Source organism: Elgaria multicarinata, chromosome 4, assembly GCF_023053635.1.
Source record: "Elgaria multicarinata webbii isolate HBS135686 ecotype San Diego chromosome 4, rElgMul1.1.pri, whole genome shotgun sequence".
Classification (NCBI taxonomy): Eukaryota; Metazoa; Chordata; class Lepidosauria; order Squamata; family Anguidae; genus Elgaria; species Elgaria multicarinata.
Window position 1 is genome coordinate 43,184,151 of NC_086174.1, and position 20,992 is coordinate 43,205,142.

A 20,992-nucleotide genomic window follows, 5' to 3' on the forward strand; every position below is an offset into this window, starting at 1 on the left:
AAAGGAGATTGCTCACTGTGTATTCCTACTTTCCTTGACTCACAGAGAGTATTCCAGTTTGCTTTGGAAGTAGGCTCCTACCCTTGACATGAAGGCAGGATCAAGAAATCTTAGTTGCTCTGGAAGGGGAGGAGCTTCTGGGCATATCCCCCAGATCAGAAGAGTGGAAAGGACAAGACTTTAGGCCATTTAAGCATCCTTTCTGAGTAGCCCAGGTCCTCTAAGCCCCATCTTTCAGTCTCCAAGGTGTCAGCTAAAATATTTCTGGGTGAGGAGGATGTGTCGCAGAATCCTGCTGAAGCCTCCAGCATTTCTGAACAGACATATTCAGAAGGCTGGGAACCAGGTACATGATGATAATCATGTACCCACTCTGGGCAGATGTACACCATTGTTTTGCATACTAAGTACTAGGGAACCAGAAAGACTACAGCCTGTAAATCTTTCATTTTTCACTAGTATTCAAATTGACTAGCAATAAATAAATAAATAAATAAAAACATGATCAATAAACATGGTTATGCCTGAGATAATAGAATGGATTTAAAATTTGGTTTCACATTTAATAAGTCCCTTCCACCCATTTATAAATGTTTCTCTGTGACTTTACCAGATGGATCTCCTTATCTAATACCTTTATTTATTGAAGCATACTGGAAGCCAGAGGAAGCTACAGCATACTGGTAATAAAAAGACAACTGCTTACTGGAAAGAGTTCCCTGGGGATTTATATTTCTGCAGTCGGTTTGCTCTCCCAAACATGAGCAAGTGAACTTAATTTGCTAGCTGAATTTGGAAACAGTTGGGTAGAATGAGTCAAACAATAATTCAGTGGTTAGTGTAATCAAAATGTAAATATGCAATTCCTGTTAATACAGTGAACTTAAAAATGGTTTAAAAGGGAGGCAAGAGGAATGTGATGTTTTTCCACTCCCAACATTACTGCTGTATGGTCAAATCCATGTGTCATTTAGTCTCATCCATCCTTTCCAAATAACATGGGTGTCTGTTGTTACATCATCAACTATTTAACAGTGGCAATAATGATTTTGAATTTCTAAGTTGTAGCTGCTGTCTTCAACTGATCTTCCTTAAAATGTATACGGACTAGAAAAAGACCAGATTGTATGTAATCTCATTTTTAAAAAATCCCTTTCTTTGAAATTGAAAACCTTTGAAGTTTCAGGGGAAGTAAGGGGCCACCCTTTCTTAAGATAAGGCAAAGAAAAAAGGATTTAAAAACATTGTAGATACAGCTACACCTACACAGTGGCTCCAAATTGAAAGAAATGAGGGAGTTCTTGCTCTCTTCTTTGTTTAGCTACCTCCTTTAAGTAGCCGTTGTGGGACCCCATCTAAACCACAATCATTCTGTGCAACACGAGGCACAGAGAACAGGAAAGCAGGTTACAAAACTAGGATAGGATCTACTTCGCATGCGTCTGACATCAATAAAAGGTGTTTATGCAAAGGGATGGATGGTTAAAATAAGGTTTCTTGCCTATTTTGCATTAATGTGAAATGGAAAAACAGATATTGGATATATTTTCTTAATTTTTCTATAAAATACCAAGATGGGTATTTATTAGTGTTTCAAGATCGAATAGGTGCAACTCTTTGTGAATTTGTTTATATATAAAATTCAACAACAAACTTTAACAGTTCTTGCAAACTCTTGTGAAGCCACAAATCTAAACAAAACATGTTGTGGCCTGTAGCCACTAAAGTAGACCCTGTAGATTTCTGGAGGCCTTTTACAGCTCTGACACAGTTACATTTGCTTGAATATCAAATGATTTCGAGTGGCAATTTCACCTGTACATCCAAGACTCTGTGATAGATTAAGTCTACATTTAGACACATAAATTTTCAGAAGGGTAAATATAACACGGAAGTAAGAAACACAAGAAAACCAGGATCAAAAGACAAAACTAAAATGCCTTTTGTATGAAATGAAGATGTGGCCTTCCAGATCCACTACTTTTTGTATGCATTTTTCCTGCAAAACGCATATAGGCAAAACTCTATAGAAATTAAAAGCTGCAAAGTTAGCCTCTTTCACAACACCACAAATATACCACCAAATAAGCAGATGGCATAATTCAGTCTATGCACAGGTTATCAAGTTAAGCAGATGATAATTAATTAAATTAATCTTTGTGTCTTTACCAAAAGTTACCTTTAACAATTAAATTAGCTACAGTATACTTGCTGAAACACTGAATCTACTTTTGACCAATATAAATCAGGTAGAATGCTAGGCAATTCTTCCAGAATTCATTACCAAAGCGAAGAAGTAATCTGGGTAATTCAGTTTTTTCACTCATTTCCTTAAAATAAACTTATTACATGTATCTAAGCCAACCTTTTCACAAGACAGTGTTATCAGTTATCATGGCCTGTATTCAAAATCAAATCACTCAATTGCTGAAGAAAGTTTAAATGGTGCCTGAACTTTTTGGCATATAAATCTAATACTGCTTAATCAGATGCTAAATTTGACATAAGCAGTGGCAGTCATCAGGCCAAAATAGCTATGTTAAGAGTCATATGAAAAAGGGTGATAATCATCTGGATTGCAACAAGTGAGGAGGGGGAGTTTCACCCTTTCCTCCCCTGTTGTGGTCCTGGTACTAACTAGAGTTTTTCTTCCAATGCAAATAGCCGCTTCAGAGGAGTGATTTTTTGTCAGGACCAAAGCATGGAAGGAAAAGGTTAAATTATTTATTTATTTATTTATTACATTTCTATACCGCCCAATAGCTGGAGCCCTCTGGGCGATTCACAAAATTTGCCTCCCCATCTGCTGCAATACTGCTAACTACCAGCCCACTCTACCTGCTGCCATTTGCATTTGGATTTTAAAAATGTACCTGTCAGATGCAAAGGCACATTTATAGTCTGGCCCATAGTGGCACTGAGAATTATTCCTCAATGCCTGCCCTGCTGGATTTTAGTTAAGCTCACTCCTAACAAAGTTATCTGCTCTGGTTTCTAGTAGCCATTTAAATGTTTGTAACTGTAGCTCATTGCAGTCCCTTATCCTGTGCCTATCTCTGAACCTGACTGTTTTCTCCCCTTATTTCTTCTTCATGTTCCCTGACTATTCTGTTAGCTACATTCCAAAGCCCCGAATTCTGCTTATCAATGTTGATTTGTTTCCTCTAGGCCTGGCTTCCCCAGATTTTTCTTTGTCCAGATTTTGGACAAAAGTATCTCTCAAGTCAGCTATTTCTTTATTACATTTACATGGCCAAAACCAGGGTACGTAGCAGCTTAAAATCAAACAGAACAATAAAACAAGAATAAAATAAACCAAAAACAAAATAGCACAAGACATAAGAACAGTCAGGTCATTAAAGCCTTCCTTAATAGGCTCTCTATCTGCCTTCTAAATGTATGGTCAGAGGGAACAAGCCAAGCCCCACTCAGCAATGTATTTCAAAGAGTAGACAACTCTTTGGAATACCTTGCTTTGGAAATGACCCTCTGGCTGGTTCCCACCTGCAAAGGAAAGATGGGAAGGGACCAAGTGCATAAATCACAGGGGATAAAGCCTCAAAAGGTGCACTCAAGGCAATTTACTGGCCAGTATTTTTTGAATATTAACACTTTTCCTCAAGGGTAATTCAAGAGAGAAACCAAACTGTCTCCTGCAACAACTCAGAATATTTCCATGCAGATCTTAAGGCATACAAGGGATTATTATGGAGGAGGGGTGGGGGAGTTCCTCCAGATATCCAGAAGTCAGACCGTATAGGGCTTAAATAATTAAAATCAGCACTTTGAATGTGGGTAACCTGTGTAATCACTTGAGAACTGAAGTTATGTTGTCTTCAGCTACAACCAGTTAGCAATCAAGTCAACATTCTGGACATTTTTTTAAAGATTGCAATAATTTGACATATTTTTGCATCAATTTCCTGAAATCAATTCTTTCTTCCAATATCCAGCGTTTTCTAGACTAGGTATTTGGGCAGCTAGGCTCCCCAACCTTAAATATCTTGCCCATTTAGGAACCTTAGACGCCTTTAAGACTCTCTTCCAGGGCAGGATCTACACTACTGCTTTTAAATGGTTTTGGGGCCCAGAACACACTCCCTATACAGTCTTCAAAATGTTTTCAAAGTATTATATCCTGCTTAGTGTAGATCTGGCCCAGGTTCACAATATGTAACTTTCTCCTCGGAAGGCTTCATTCGTTAAGATATAAAGCAAAACAAGAACTTTTTCCATGAATGCTTATCTCTAAGGTAAAGTACATGTAAGCCTGAAGCTCTGAAGCAGACATTTTAAGATTGAAGCACAAAGGGGGGTGTTAGAAAGGGAACAGAGATGTACTTAACTCCAAAAATGGAAGAAGGAAAATCTAATGAGGGCAGTGCATTTTTCTCTATAATGCTTCCATTTTAGGAGCAAAATTAGTTTACTGAAAATTCTGTTTGTGAAGTGCACTGCACAAGAACTTCAAACTTTAATAACTTTAAAGTGAAATATTCTGACATATGCTTGGACAAATACTTTATTAGACTGCAGATTACTGACTGCAGTTTAACAAATACATTCTTATAGCATCTCTCAAATATTGCAAAATCTGGAAAAGCCTCTTCCTATTGCTATAGAGCATTTTTAAGGGCAACACTATTCAGCACACATTTAATCTTTGTAAACTGTCCAGAGAGCTTCGGCTATGGGGCAGTATGTAAATGCAATAACAACAACAACAACAACAACTCATTTCATCGCTTGAACCTATCCCTCACTACAGTAAAAGGATATGATTAACATAAGCAATGCTTCTACTTGCAGAATGCAGCACAATGTATTGCAGCCATACAGCGTATCTGAAACTGTGCTGTACCACCAGTCGATAACCATGCCACAAGCTATGCCAACATATCTGCACTGCCCCAGCTGCATGATGCAAACACAAAAGTAGACAAAGAAGAGTTGGGAAAGTTGCCAGTTATTTGTCATCTTATCCAACAGTGTCATCACAAAACGCAGAGTTGTTGACATGCCTGCTATATCCTGCTGCAGCCCTATAGACCTCCCCACTCTCAACCCTTGACCAGACACACTGGAGAATTGGCTACTCACAATCCTATCATGGCTCAGCTCCAGGCACACATAGGCCTCAGAAGGGAAATGCACATCACATATGCACATCCACGGCATAAGGCCGCATTACTCTGCTCCCATCCCTAAAGTACTACATGAGATTGAGAGAAAAATGGATGATGGGAACAATAGCGAAAGGAGAACAGAAAGCACTTGGGCATAAAGCCAAAGACAGAGTTTCACAGGAACCCTGATTTATGTCTCTGGACAAAAATATCTATGAGCTATAGAAGGTACACAGTAACATAAGTTGCAATAATGTAACACAACACACAGGAAGATGCCTTATACTGCGTCAAACTATTGGTCTCCCTAACCCAGTATTGTCAACACTGACTGGCAGCAGCTCTCCAAGGTTTCAGGCAAGGGTTTTGCCAGCCCTACCTGGAGGTGCCAAGGATTAAACCCTCTTCATGTAAAACATGTAAACTGCTAAGGAGCTACAGTCCCCTTCCTCTGAGGAAAGTGTGTCCATTGAACATAAGAAAACAAAATGAGGGTAGAGGTGCAGCCTGGATGAAGGGAAACATTGGGTGTTGGCAACTACGTAGTTACAATGTTGATGTTAATGCTTTCATGAGCAGCTGCTAGAGTTGCTGGATGTGGGGGGAGCTGCACATTTGCTACGGAGTGGTTGTCGTTGCTGCTTTACTTATTTATTCTTTCAAAGTTGTTATTGGTTCAGTGAGTTGCTGACCAGGCTGCATCAATGCAAGCAGTGGCCATTTTGACAGGGGCACAGAATCAGTCTGTCACTGTCATTTATATTTTCCCCTAATTAAGGAATACGGGAGGGATTTACGATTCACTGAAAGCCAATATACAGCTTAGATTTTTAGGGTCAATGGAACACGTGCCAAGAGAAAATGGACGGAACCGTCAATAAATACCATTGCAGGAAATAGAAGGCTGCTTACCGTACTGCCATGGCTCAGTTCGAATAGTAATACGTACTTAAAGATGGAACTGGCAAGGGGAACCACCTGACTTTACCAGCACAGTCACTTACAGTAATCATCATATTGACTTTTGTCAATTAAAAGTCAAAGTGGTTTTATGCTACCCAAACCTTCCTACATAAACAATGAGAGGTATAATTAAATGTTATGAGTACAGGAGTATCATACATGAGGTGCTGCACTTACTGTTCAATTCGTGGAGACAGATACAATTTGGGAAAAACCTGAGTAGCTTCTGTATCCTCAAAGCTCACTGAAAGAAGAGCAACATCTTCCCCGGGGTCTTCATTTGCATCCTAAATACACACATATACAAAAAGAAAACAAGTTTCAGATTGATAGCAGTCATAAACTCAATCATGTGAGAGAGGTCCAAGGCCTTCAAGAGGCTTGCTGGCTGCAAATCTGGCTCTCTGAAAAAGGTCTGAAGGCAACCCGCTCCACACTGAGGGTCACATTAGAAATATAACATTAGCAGGGACTAATCTGCATATTTTAGTTGCATGTGGTTGACATAAATTACATGTCATTACCGTGAACATGGCAGATGTCAAATTACTGCTAGTGGGCATGTCACAATATTCGTACGCAGGAACTGCTGCCCTCAAAACTCAAGTGAGCTGCTAAAAAAATATTATTTTTTGGTAACTTGGTAACTGGAAAATCTGGGTTGATCTTGAGTAGGAAGGCTGGGAAAGACTTCTGCCTGAGATATTGGAGAACTGCTGCTATTTGCAGTAGACTGTACTGGGCTAGGTGACCAATGGGATAGAACAGCTTCCTATTTAGAAAAATGATTCTCTATTTGATTTCCATAAGATATGATCAGAGTTTGGTGGATCACTAGTCCACCAAACTATATATTATAGTTATATTCTATAACCTATGTGTTATCCTTCATTTAGGTATCTAAACCAAACACTGTATTCTACCAGGGCTGCATGAATATAATAATACAGAACTTATTGGAGATACAATTCATGGTTTTGGTTTGTTCAATAGTTTGTATTGGATGTTTACGAGCCTGTTTGTGTTATGTCACCTCTCATTAAAGTCTTATCTACAGAGAGACAGAGAGAGAACCAACATTTAAAAAGCTCATGTCCTTGAAGTAATTTGTCACTGTAATTGTGTGGCTTAGACTCCATGTATTAAGAAAATGTAGAGACAGAGATTTATTGTCTAAATCAAAGGCACTATTAACAATAATTATGGAGCATAAAACATTATTATTATTAGGAATGTCTATTACAGAACGCATCTTCGCAGTAGACAACCCTTTGCTCAGAACTCCATAGCTGCACTATGTTTGTTGCTTACTTTTCAAGTTCCGACCTGGCAGCCTGCTAGATCAGACCAAGGATCTCCAACCATTTTGAAAACCCATAAATGTGGCAAGAAGGCAAGACAACAAACCTGGAGGTTTCATTTAATATAAGAGCACAAGGCTTTGCCTTTTTATCAAGTCAAATCGTTTATACATCTAGGCCAGCATTGTCAACTCTGACAGGCAGCAAATCTCCGGTCTCAGGAAGATATTTTTTCTAGCCTTGCCACAGGAGGTTGAGCTCGATACATTCTACATTGGGGAGCAGCACTTTGAACATTGGCAAATATTATTCACTTATTGAGTTGGATTTCTTTATCGCCATAACCCTACAGCAATCTCAACATAAAACAATTGTTGGAAGGGAGGTGGTTTTTTGGTTTTTTTTTATCTAGTAGCTTCTCTATTCTCATAGGCACACCCCTACATGTTCTTCATCTAAAGGGGAACAACCTTTGTTATATATCTTTATTTTTAATTAAAAACACTTCATTGCAAAACACATCAAAGTCCATGTAAATTAATGTAAGTTTGTATAATAAATTTAAATATGAAAGAAAGCACACACTGGCGTCTGCTGTACCCCCTTGCCCTCTAGGAAGAGCATCATGGCAAGGGGAGGATCACCCAGGTCCCACCCATTGATCAGAGAAGGGGCAAATACAAGGAGCTTGTTCTGTTAAAAAAAAAGCACGCCCCTACCAACCAGAAAGAATATTCAGCTCCAAAAGCCATTGCCTGACAGCTGCAGAACTGAAGGAAACCATGTTCCGGTCCCATCTATCATCCAGAGGACTAAGGGCTCCTGTGTTGTCGGTAAACATACACACACACACGTTTTGCTTGTATTATAACTTTTATAAGCCACATTGGGAATCATTAAACTGAAAGACTAGGTATAAATCTTAAAAGTAATTAATGAACTATTGTATGTAGTAAAAAATTGATTAGAGACGCAATGCGATATAGCGGCTACATTGTTGGACTGGGAGTCAGGAGATCGGGGTTCTAGTCCCCACTCAGCCATGGAAACTCACTGGGTGACTTTAGGCCAGTCACAGACTCTCAGCCCAACTCACCTCACAGGGTTGTTCTCGTGAGGATAAAAAGGATAGGAGTAGGATTATGTATGTCGCCTTGGGTTCCTTGGAGGAAAAAAGGCAGGATATAAATGTAATAAATAAATAAATAAATAAAGTGCAGTAAAAAAGAAGAAGGTTCCATTAAATTCAACCACCACTGAGATCTTAATTTTTCTTCTCTAAAATTACTTTTAAAAATTCCTACCACCTTAATGTTATATATCTTAAAATATTTTTTGTTAATCAAGAACTAAAATCTTTCATTCGTTATTCAGGAAAAATGACCACTTGCTTGATTATGCTATTGACTATGCTCATGTGTTTCATCATAAATTCCTTTATTTTTCTTTATGGCTTCCCCCCCCCCCCCCAAATAAGACACCTTGAGAACCCATTATTTGCTTTTGGGTTGTTTAGGGTGGTTAACAAGCTACGCTGCATTGTTCACAAGCCACCCTATGGACGTTCAGTCAACATGGTTCAACGAACAGCCTATGGTTCAACAACTGAGTGTGGATTAGCGTTTTATATGAATGGCTCCTATGAGTAAGTGCAGCGATCTAGGATTCTAACTTGAAGAATGCTATTATAGTACTATGGTTTCTATTCATCTCCTATTGTGAAGTTCTTCAAACATTTGATAAAATTCCAACCAAGTACTTTTTCTGATTAATACGCACATACATACAAAGTGACATACACTTGCAGATGTACTTTTAATATTTGTATAACTTGTATTTTTAAAAATGTAATCTGTATATCCCCCTAAGATCCCTGTGATATAGGGCGACATATAAATGTTTTAATAAATAAATAAATAAATAAATTTAATAAATAAAATAATTAAGCACTGATCTCCTACTTAGGTGGTTTTACTGTAGTTGTTCCATAAGCATATCAGTTATAGACAAGATTTAGAATGACTGAATTCCTTTGTTTCTTTAGTGGATTTTGATTTATTATTATGTAAGTTCTTTCTTTTGTTGCTTTTATTTTGTTAACTTTATTTCGAAACAAAATAAAATTTCATGCTAAAAAACAAGAAAATGGCACTTCAACTGGCAAAAAGAGAGGGATTAGAATTATTATATTTAACTTGCAAGTTATAATTAAGAGCTCATAAATTTCAAAACTGAAATTAGAGATTTGCACTGCTATACACAGTAATTTTCCAAGAAAAGTGAAATCTGCAGCTAAACTAGTTAAGCCACTGGTTCTTAAACTGTGGCTCCCAGAGTGCAGGTACAAGAGATTTGCGAGGGTGGGGGGAGTTCCAAGTAGGGAGGGTATTTTTGTTTATTCATTCAAAGAATTTAGAAATCACTTTATTTCCCACCAGGGCACTCAAAGTGCTGTACACGTTAGAACAATACATACACTAAAATGACAATGCACACAAACAGAAACATTGAGCCAGTGTGGTGTAGTGGCTAGAGTGTCGGACTGCAAGTTGGGAGATCTGGCTTCTAGTCCCCATTTAGTCATGGAAGCTCACTGGGTGACTTTAGGCCAGCCACAGACTCTCTGCCCACCTCACAGGGTTATTGTTGTGAGGAGAAAGTGGAGAGGAGGAGGATTATGTATGCTGCCTTGGGTTCCTTGGAGGAAAAAAGGCAGGATGCAAATGTAATAAAATAAATACATTCGTTAAAACAGGCCAAAATAATATTAAAATCCATAAAAGGCCTGGAGAAACATTGCAGCTTTTATTACCTGTGCAAAACTCAGTATGGCTGAAAGCAAACTCATCTCCTCTCTTATCTACAATTGGGGTGCTGCTGCAGAAAAGGCCCTGTCTCGTGTACCCACCTTACCTAGCCTGCATTAGTGATGCTGCAGACAGAGCCGGTTTTCTTTCAGCATTGCAAGCTTAGCACTGCATCCACCAGAACTATTATGTTAACAATGGAAGCTGCAAAGGAAGCCAGATTCCAGTTACAGGAAGCCAGATTCTGGCTGGACATCAGGAAAAACTTAAAGCAGCATGACAATGGAACCAATTACCTAGGAAGGTGGTGGGCTCTCCCACACTAGAGGCATTCAAGAGGCAGCTGGACAGCCACCTGTCAGGGATGCTTTAAGGTAGATTCCTGCATTGAGCAGTGGGTCGGACTACATGGCCTTATAGGCCCCTTCCAACTCTACCATTCTATGATTCTATGAAAGACAGGAAGTAGCATATTGTGGCTCTTTGGAGAGCTCAATTTTTGAGATCTGTCATCAAAACTAAACTCGACTGGCCCTTTTTTATTCCACCTCTAGCATGGGTTCCAGAGACTTTCTATATACTCTGTCCTCAGATTACTTATTTTCTGCCTCATTTGTCCCACTTCCCATAGGGTTCTTCAAAGAGCTCAGTCCTTTTACCACTACCACAACCATCAGATTCTCTCTCCTCATGCATATCTTTTCTAGGCAGTTTCATTCCATTAATGGTGCACGTTACCATCGTGACACTGATCAGTTCCCAAACTACATTTTTTATTCCTGAGCTCTCAACTTCTACATAGCTGCTTAAACTTCACTGACATTCCTCACCCATCCTCAGATGCCTCAATTCATGCCTAATTTCCCCCCTCAAAACCCCTTACTATCTTACTCTTCTATCATTGTGGGAAATATTTCCTTCATTTCCCAAGGTCACAGACCTGAAGTCATCTTTGACTCATTTCATTTATTATATATCTATACTACCACTGGGGGGTGGGGGTTTCCACAAAAATTAAAAAACATTAAAATACATCATATAAAGTATGAAACCTTTCCCATAAGGACATAAAACAGATAGCACACAGAACAATAGTTTGCAGCTCTCTAGTATTGGGTATATTCATAATTTTAATTGCACAACTTTTTTTTGGGGGGGGGGACAGGAAAAAGGTTCTATAACTCCCAGCATGCCAAGCTGGGAGTTGTAGGCCTTTTTTTCTGGCTAAACATGCATAGGATTTCACCCTAAGGCATTTATACTTTAAAGCTGCAATCTTGTGCTTACCTGGGAGTAAGCTCCAGTAAATAGAATGGGTCTTACTTCTGGATAAACATCCACAGAATTGCTCCATATGTTGCATGCCAAATAGGACGAATGCATATCCTAAGCTATAAATGATGCATTTTATGCTGTTAAAGCAGTAAAATAAGTTTAGGTTTAATTAAACAACCAAACAAACAGGAAAATCCCTTTTCTCCAGAAGTGTTACACCTCTATGTATAAAAGCCACAAAGTGGTGCCTAACATTGAAAATGTCAAAACCTTTAATGGGGGTGGGGGGTGGGGCAAGAGTGCTTAAAACATACAATTTTAACCCAAAGGATTTCATTTACAATAAAGCTCCTACACAATTAGTTAAGAGGTTTTGATATTGGTTTTAGTTGTACTTGCAACCTGCCTTGCCATAGCTGCCTGTCATACTGGAACAGGGGATATGTATTTCACAAAATGAATAAAATAATTTAATAAAAATGCATTTTTAAAAGAATCACCCACCTTAATTAATTTGTGTTCTAAAATTCTCCCAATTCAACTTGTGTTGTATTCATCAGCATAATTTAAATAATGTGCCTGTTTTTATCCTTTCTAATGATGTAAGTTCAAAATACCTTTCACAATTAACTTTTTATTAGACCCGTTAAACAACTAAAAAAAGAAAGATTCCTGGCAAGTATTAATTCCCAAACACGTTCAAAGCACAAACACATTGTTTTCCTGCATCCTACTACCTACTGTAACTAAAAACTGGGAACTTACTGGAATTGAGGATTTATTATGAGTCAGAGTGTTAATAGCCAGTCCAACCAAAACATCTGCTCTACACTGTTACAACTGCTATAATTCATTTCCTCTTGTGTTTGGAGTAGAACCAAGTTGTATAGTAAGCCTGTTCCTTTTAAAAAGAAAAGAAAAGAAAAAGAAGAAGCCTAAAAACCAGGTAGAACTGAGGATTTTTCAAAAGAGAATGTTTATACCATCTAAGTACCCATAACTGTTTTTAACTGCAGCACCCATGAAAGAGCGTGTTTCATGTTTCCAGTGCTGCACTTTGCACAAACTACATAGTTATCCTTACCATTCTTCTTCAGTTAGACAGAGAGACACCATTGTTTTCCTCTTTTACTTCCCTCATTATTAACATTTATAGCAATCTTCCCCAACCTGCTGTGCTCCAGATAAGTTGTAGTACAACTCCCATCACCAAGAGCCAGCATGGCTAGTTTTATTACGTTCTTGTATTTTATGGTTTTAATTCTTGTTTTGTGAACCGCTCAGACAGTATAGAAGTGTAATAAATAAATAAAGCTGGAGTGTACCAGATTGGCGAAGGCTGATTTCTAGCATCGTATTAATAGAAGGATTAGAGACAGCTTCCTCATTCTGGGGAAGTTAGAAGCCAAAAATACTATTTGCACAAGGAGCATGACAAAGAATTTTAAATCGTAACAAAAATATCTCTTTCCTATTTTCCTCCTCATTGCTAATATTACAATCCCATGATTGTACATGATTATACAACAAACGATACAAGGAAGTTGTTTCATGAAACAATGGGACAGAAAGATAAGAAAAGATACTAAGAGCATCCCATTGGATATCCCTAAAGTGAATTTGTTCATATCAATCTCTCTCCCACTTGATTCTTTAAGATTAGCAGACATCAAATAAGAACTGCAGTACATCACCACTGGCTAAGCCGCTAAGATCATCTTCTTGGCCCGCCGCTCTGACCATGTCACTCCACTTCTGAAATCTCTTCATTGGCTTCCAATTCACTTCAGAATCCAATATAAACTTCTCCTACTGACCTTCAAAGCTCTTCACTGCCTAGCTCCTGCCTATCTCTCCTCTCTCATCTCACACTATCGCCCCGCTCGGGCTCTCCGCTCCTCTGATGCCATGCTTCTCGCCTGCCCAAGGACCTCCACTTCCCTTACTCGGCTTCGTCCTTTTTCTTCTGCTGCCCCTTACGCCTGGAACGCTCTTCCAGAACACTTGAGAACTACAAACTCAATCACTGCTTTTAAGACTCAGCTCAAAACTTTTCTTTTCCCTATAGCCTTCAAATATTGAGTTTGTTCTGACTTTACACTGTTGGTTTTGCCCTACCCTGTGCCTGTTTACACTTCCCTGTGCCTGTTTGCATTCTCCTTCCCTCTTTATTGTTTACTACAACTTATTAGATTGTAAGCCTATGCGGCAGGGTCTTGTTATTTACTGTGTTATCTGTACAGCACCATGTACATTGATGGTGCTATATAAATAAATAATAATAATAATAATAATAATTTACAGCTCTATAAGTGGAGTGTAGGGGGGCAGTTCTGGAGGATGGGACAGGGAGAAGGTGTCATTATGCCTTGTTTCCAAAAACAAACCAAAACACCCCTGGAGGTGGTAGGGCAGGCATACAGGCTCATATCCAATGTTAATTCCTAGAATTCCAAGGGGGAGAAAGAACCAAAAGGACTGAGAGATTAAGGTCTATAGTAGAGCAGCTTCTGGCCAAATCATGCACATTGTGATACAAGTGTGCAATTTGGTATGGTGGTATTTATGACCATGTAAATTAAAATTAGATATAGAGGCATCTCAGGAAATCATCGTAACTGCCACCATCTTGGAAAATGGCACCCAAAATCCAGTTTTCGTACAATAACTATTTGTAATCTCACAGAAAATATCTCAGTACTAAATTAAAGAGCATAAAATTCATAAAATCATTAACAATCTTTTCATAGGAGCAACCCTCGTTGAGATATAATGGTGTTATTCCTACCCATTTGTCTGGGTAGGAATAAGGGAAGAACGGAGAATAGAAAGAGTCATGGTTGACTGAGAGAAACGTTAAAGAAAGTCTTCATGTGAGAAAGAAGGAAACAGATGGAAGAAATAGAGAATAAGCATAGGAGACAGCAGAAGGCCAAGAGTAGCAGATCTAACAAGAGAAAGAGAGCACTTGCTGTGAATAAAAGCAGCATCTGTTCCTGAGAGAATGAAGGATTTGTGTTGTGTTAGGCCTGAATGAAGAAGAAAACAGGACTTTGGGGTTAGCGTTTTCTGAAGGGACCTCTGGAGGTTGGGGAAAGGAGGGACAGGACTGCAACAGATTTACTGTATTACCATTTGTTGAAACTGTATTTGTTTAAACGTTAGAAGCATTTCTTTATTCTCACATCAGTGTTACAGGTTTTTGACTCCTTTTTTATTACTTGAATTCTGAACTTGCCTTTCTTTTATTATATAAATTTGTATTAATCTCACCCCCTTGTTGGTTCCAATTACATATCTAGGAACCATTGCACCAGCATTCTGTTCACACAGTGATCAACCAACTATCGACCAGGAACCCACAAGCAGGGTGTAACCCCTTCTCTTTGATCACCATTCCCTGCTTCACATCAGCCATCTTTTTCCTCATGTGAGGTTACAAATGCATGCTTGTTCTTCTTCTCTACTCTAGATCTCTACCTCCATCACCACCACACACCCTATATTGGAGCACTACTACACGTTAGCATGTAATTTACAGGGACACTGTCATGTCCCTGTAGTTAAGAGCAGACAGTAGAATATGCACTCTATCATTATAAAGCAGTAATTTTTTGGGGGGGGAGGTATATAGCTTGTCCCTTAGGTAAGTGCTTCGGCTTTTCCTTTAAGATGGCAACTATGACAGCTGGGCCTGCCTCTTGTATTATATTTGTATATCACCTAGATATAGGAGTTTCCTGAATATTAATTATTAAATGTTCAAAAGCAACACAGAATAATGAAAAATTAGATTAAATTCATAAAAACATAAGAAGAGCCATGCTGGTTCAGTCCAAGGGTCCATTGTGTCCAGCACTCTGTTCACACAGAGGCCAACCGGCTGTCAACCAGGGACCCACAAGCAGGACACGCGTGCAACAGGACCCTCCTGACTACGTTCCCCAGGCTTACCGCCTCTGATACTGGAGGTAGCACATAGCCATCAGGACTAATGGCCATTGATACCCTTCTCCTCTAGCAATTTATCCACCCCCTTTTCAAGCCATCTCTATGTCTTGTGGTAATGAACTCCATAGTTTAACTAGGCGCTGTGTGAAGAAGAACTTCCTTTTATTTGTCCTGAATCTCCCACCAATCAGCTGCATGGGATGACCCCAGGTTCTAGTATTAGGGGAGAAGGAGAAAAATGTCTCTCTATCCACATTTGCCACACCATACATAATTTTGTACATCTCTATCATCTCTCCCCTTACCCTCCTTTTTTGCAAGTTAAACAGTAAAAACTGTTTTTGTTTGTTTTTTGGTTTATTTTGGAATTCTCAAGAAACAGCGTCACTATGGTCTCCGGGCTGGGTTTAGTTTGCAATCTTTATGAGAGCACCTGATGGACTCAAAACCAGGAAGTGCCGCGCAGAGCGCCATGTCTATAAACTAGTGCCTCTGTGCAGTTTACCTAAAAAGTTCCTTTGACTAAGTGTAAATGAAATCACCTGGAATGTTTCATCTACCTCTTTCCTAGGAGATGTGTGTTTTGAATACTTTTCATCAAATCTAAGTAGTCAACATAATTTTGCTCAGGTCTTCATGACAAGAGATCCAACCAAGAAAAGAAAAAAAATTGTAACATTCCCCATCGCTTCCCCACAAAATACATTTTCTCCATCTAAATAAAGGCTCAGTGCAAACTATGCCCAAACAACACCAGATAAGCTCTTGCTGAGATTGGGAAAATATTTGTTTGCATACATATTGGTAGGTTTTCTAGCCACATGGAGCCCACATAGAGAAGTTATTTTTGTCTCACTTATGCAGCTTTCTGGGGTAAAAATCATCATAATAAAGCTGGTTAATAAAATCAATAAAGAGATTACACGGCTCTTTTCCAAGTAAAAATATAAATCGATTTCTACATTCAGTGTTCCAGCAGATGGAGGATCTTAATATGAAGATCTTCAGGTACAATACAACCTTAAATCTTGTTAATGTTTCCTAGGAGCAGTAAAGCTCATTCTGAGAAATACATAGGACAGGGTTCGGATGACACAACAACCTACGGTGGTTTAAATAGTGTACCGTGCGCTATTTAAACCACCAGGGGTTATTGTGTCATCTAGCAGGATTTTTTAAAACCACAGTGGGTAATTTGGCCAAAATAACCAATGCAAAGAACCAACACTAGGCAGAGTTGGCTATCTGAACAACCGTTGGTTATCATGTGGTGTCGTGGGCACCGTGGGTTCTTTCACGTTCCTAAAGAGTCACGGGGCAACTGCAGCAGAACCCCTGGTGCTCTTGCCCAGCAGGGCACTACTGCCATTTGCCAACGCATCCAAGCTGCTGCCCTTACTGCCCTTCCCAACTCCAATTGTGATTGGCTCATTTTCTATATACCATTCTCAGTCCCGTTTTTGCATGAAAACGGGACTGGGAACCTTGCCAGTACTTCCCTGTAATTTTCCCCATGTTGGCAAATGGGGTTTCCCATTTGTGCACCTGAGGAAATGGTATTCTTTGGTTTTCCCAGCTCCCCGCCCCCTGTGCTTTCTAAAAAATAAAGAAGCAGGAAATCGGGGGGGGAAGCAAACCACTTGCCAAGGACTGTGGGGGCAACACAGTCCTATAAAAAACAAGGCAGGATCCCCTTCATGCCAGGGTGCAGGGACACCCAAAGTGGTCTTTCCACTCAGGCACCCGTTTCCTCCCCTGCTCCACATCTCCCTACCTCCAAGGAAGCCATTTCCCGCAGCTTCATTTTGAAACTTCAACCTGCGGGGGTTCATAAAAACAATCAGAGGAAGCCAAAAAGCAGTGCATACATTTCAGGTTCATCCATGCAGGTAACTTCTTTTCAGCTCATAATGCACGCTAAAGATAGCTATGATACCATAACATGATAGTAATGCAGTAAATAATGATTTAACATTTTACAGTCATGTGTCTATGTTTGGCCAGTAGGTAAGACACCCACAGCATATTCTAGCTACATGACAAGCCTTCTAATTCTATACCAAGCAGTTTCAAATAAACCTTGCAGTATTAGTATTTGCTAAATGGTGACAGTGTACTCAAGCTATTCGAGACATACAGGAAAAGAAGAACACTTGCCTGAGGAGCCTGTAGGCTTAATGTGAGAAGATGAGAACTGGCAACATGCTGGGGAATCTAGAAGATATTATAACATAGGGCTTGATCTTGTGAAGTACAAGTAACAAATACTACTGATTAGAACTAATATTTAAACTTCACAGCTAATTGCAGAAGCTGTATACTTAGTATGCATTCTTTATTCATCTTTAAAAACTTCCAGTGGCACATCATGGAGAACTTTATACTATGAGGAGATATGCCACATTTTTCTCCTGCAGTATTTTAAATGTGCACCCTCCACTCAAATTTATTTATCTCTTTTCAGTTTTCCAATCTGACTCTTTTAAAAAAGAGTATCCCATGAAGATATGATCACAACCCCTGATATTCTGAACTCCTCTTGGTAGAAATCAATCTTTGTTGTGTATCTACATGGGGAAAGAAAAGGCAATCTTGTTTCCATAGCAGTCTTAGGCTGGTGCAAACAAGGTATTAGTTAGTGTGCTCTCCATCAACCTGACTGTGCCAAAACCTTACCTAACAGGCTACCTATGCTTGACATCCAAAACTAACAATTTGTGACACGTCCTGCCTGGCAAGGAGAGCTAACCTTGTCAGTCTAAAAAAAAAAGAGTTTGCCAATGGTCAGTGGGTAAGTGCATTTCTGGAGCTTTGCCCTTCATTTCTCCTATTGCAACACTCTTTCCTCTTCCCTCCAATCTGTACTATGTTGAATTCTTCAGCTCACCTAAACTGTTCCATTTCTTGCTATGATAATTTCTCTACTCTTCTTTGTTCTTAACATTGGCTGCCTCTTCTCATATTCTTTTAAAGCTTCAGTCAGCTTTTAAAATGTCTTCCTTCTGTTCCCCCACTTAATCTGCCCTTCCCTCTCCCCAGGCTCCTTCAGACTTCATAGCACCTTTGTCCTCCATATATTCAAGTATGCATCCTCCATTCCCTGTCTCTGTCCATTCTACCTTCTAGTGGGACGCTACCTCCAAACATCTATCTAGGTGTTTAAGTATGCCAACAGATGAATTATCTGTCTGAAACTGATCTTACACCTTTACATTTCCTATGACTCTTCCATGTGTCTCATTTTATTTCGATTATAAACTGGAAGACAGGTTGGGTTCCCCCTCCCAATGTTATATACAGCACCTAGTTTTATACAAGTTCGCCAAACAATAATATTCCCTTTTCCACAGCTGGATATTAAAATATCAAAGGCAAAAACAAGTTGAAAGCCTAATTATTAACTACATTGACACTGAACCCTGACACGGACATCCTGTATCTGATAGCCACTGCAACTCAGCACAGACACAACAAGGGCTGCCACCACACCAAATGTGGAAATCCTCATCTCATAGAATCATAGAATAGTAGAGTTGGAAGAGGCCTACAAGGCCATCGAGTCCAACCCCCCGCTCAATGCAGGAATCCACCTGAAAGCATACTTGACAGGTGGTTGTCCAGCTGCCTCTTGAAGGTCTGTAGTGTGGGAGAGCCTACAACCTCCCTGGGTAACTGGTTCCATTGTCGTACTGCTCTAACCGTCAGGAAGTTTTTCCTGATGTCCAGCCGGAATCTGGCTTCCTGTAACTTGAGCCCATTATTCCATGTCTTGCACTCTGGGAGGATCGAGAAGAGATCCTGGCCCTCCTCTGTGTGACAACCTTTCAAGTATTTGAAGAGTGCTGTCATGTCTCCCCTCAATCTTCTCTTCTCCAGGCGAAACATGCCCTGTTCTTTCAGTCTCTCTTCATAGGGCTTTGTTTCCAGACCCCTGATCATCCTCGTTGCTCTCCTCTGAACACGTTCCAGCTTGTCTGCATCCTTCTTGAAGTGTGGTGCCCAGAACCACACTTCACCAGTTGCCCAGAACCAGTTGCCTTCACCTTGTGCTGAAGAGCCTATGATGATTCAGGATAATTAAGATGAGAATGCTTTCTCCATTTCTCGACAGAAGCTGGATTCTAGTCCTGCTGTATTGTGCCACCAGGAACTAATAGTATCCTTGATGAAAGCAAGGGGAAACATATCCTATGAAAGTTCAAGACATACCACAGCATGTCTAGGTTTTTCTAAAGTAACTACCTCAAGAAAAGTCTGGCTTGGATGATCTATTTCAGGGTCAACTATTAACAGACCTCCTAACTGATTAAGACTCTCAAAAGGCTTGGACATGAGAGACAGTAGAAACCCTACCCCACCCATAATATCCAAAACTCTGAGATTCTGTAATTTTGCTTATTGCCCCCCCCCCAAAAAAAGGTTATATTTATGAATGAAAGATCACAATATCGGGCTTTTCAATTAGGGTAAATATAACTTTGGCTAAGAGGTAGTATAGAAAAGTAATAGCTAAATAAAATCAATAAATCCACCTGGAACAACTAGCAAAGGAAGTACACACAAAGCAGCTTGATGGCAATTTTTCATTTTCTAATCACTTCCATGAGACTGGCAAAGTCTGTGCTTTCTCACAAGAAAAATGTACTATTTTAGCATCATAAATTGTTCAGCTGCTACTGTTTTTGGTTAGCAGCTCCCTGCACTTATCCCCATGGGAAAGGCTATCACAATGCTGTGGCACATACAAAACAAAATATTCAGTGTTTTCACTTACATCTGGGCACAAATACAAAGCTAAGTGAAACACAGAAATACTGCCCAGGAAAACAGATCCTTAGGAATAGAATTACAAAAAGAAACTTTCAGTTTTAAAGGACTTCTACTTTGACATCAGTGCTTCATCACCAATCAGCTTACATGTATTTTGTTCACTCAAACCAAGCAGAAAAGAACATTTAAATTGGTTATCTTATAAATCTCCCCTTTAAAATTTCAAGAAATCATTACATTCTACTTCCTGCTTTAAAAAAATGTGAGAAGCTCATGGTTACTTATTTTATTCATCTCTGTGTGTGTTTTCAGGGATATTATTTAATTGCATACTCTTTGAATATTTTTCTCCAGTAAAAGTACATTTTATTCCTTTCCCAGTGATATAAAACAGGAAGACATAATACATTGCCTTTTATGGCTAGAAAAATCAAACCACAGCTCTTAATGTTCTTGGACAAGTGATGCCCACATTATTACCCCAACACTTTTTTTTTTTTACTTAACAACCTTTGAAGAGGAAGATGATCCCTCAGATGCTCTAGGCTTAATAAGAATTATTAGCAAGACAGATCCTGACAGAAATGCTTACCAGAATAAGGTCATTGATTAATCAGGCAGAGTGTCTGCTACAAGAAAGAAATTAATGTATTCACCAATTCTTACTTAAGGCAAGTTCATGCATTTGTAAAAATTGAGATTTTCTGTGTGTGGCAAGGTGAATGCCTGTGTGTGACCATCCACTACACATAAGCAATAACATCTGAATCTGTATGCAGAATGACTCAGATATTCATGA

The 20,992-nt window shown here is 39.3% G+C and overlaps 1 protein-coding gene across 1 annotated transcript in view; it reads right to left on the reverse strand.

The window, feature by feature from the left end:
* BABAM2 (BRISC and BRCA1 A complex member 2) overlaps nucleotides 1–20,992 on the reverse strand; it is a 167,140-nt gene that overhangs the window by 93,501 nt on the left and 52,647 nt on the right. Inside the window, exon 7 of the mRNA XM_063124170.1 lies at nucleotides 6,267–6,376. Within this exon, the coding sequence (XP_062980240.1) occupies nucleotides 6,267–6,376 (110 nt within the window). The remainder of the gene's footprint in view (nucleotides 1–6,266; nucleotides 6,377–20,992) is intronic.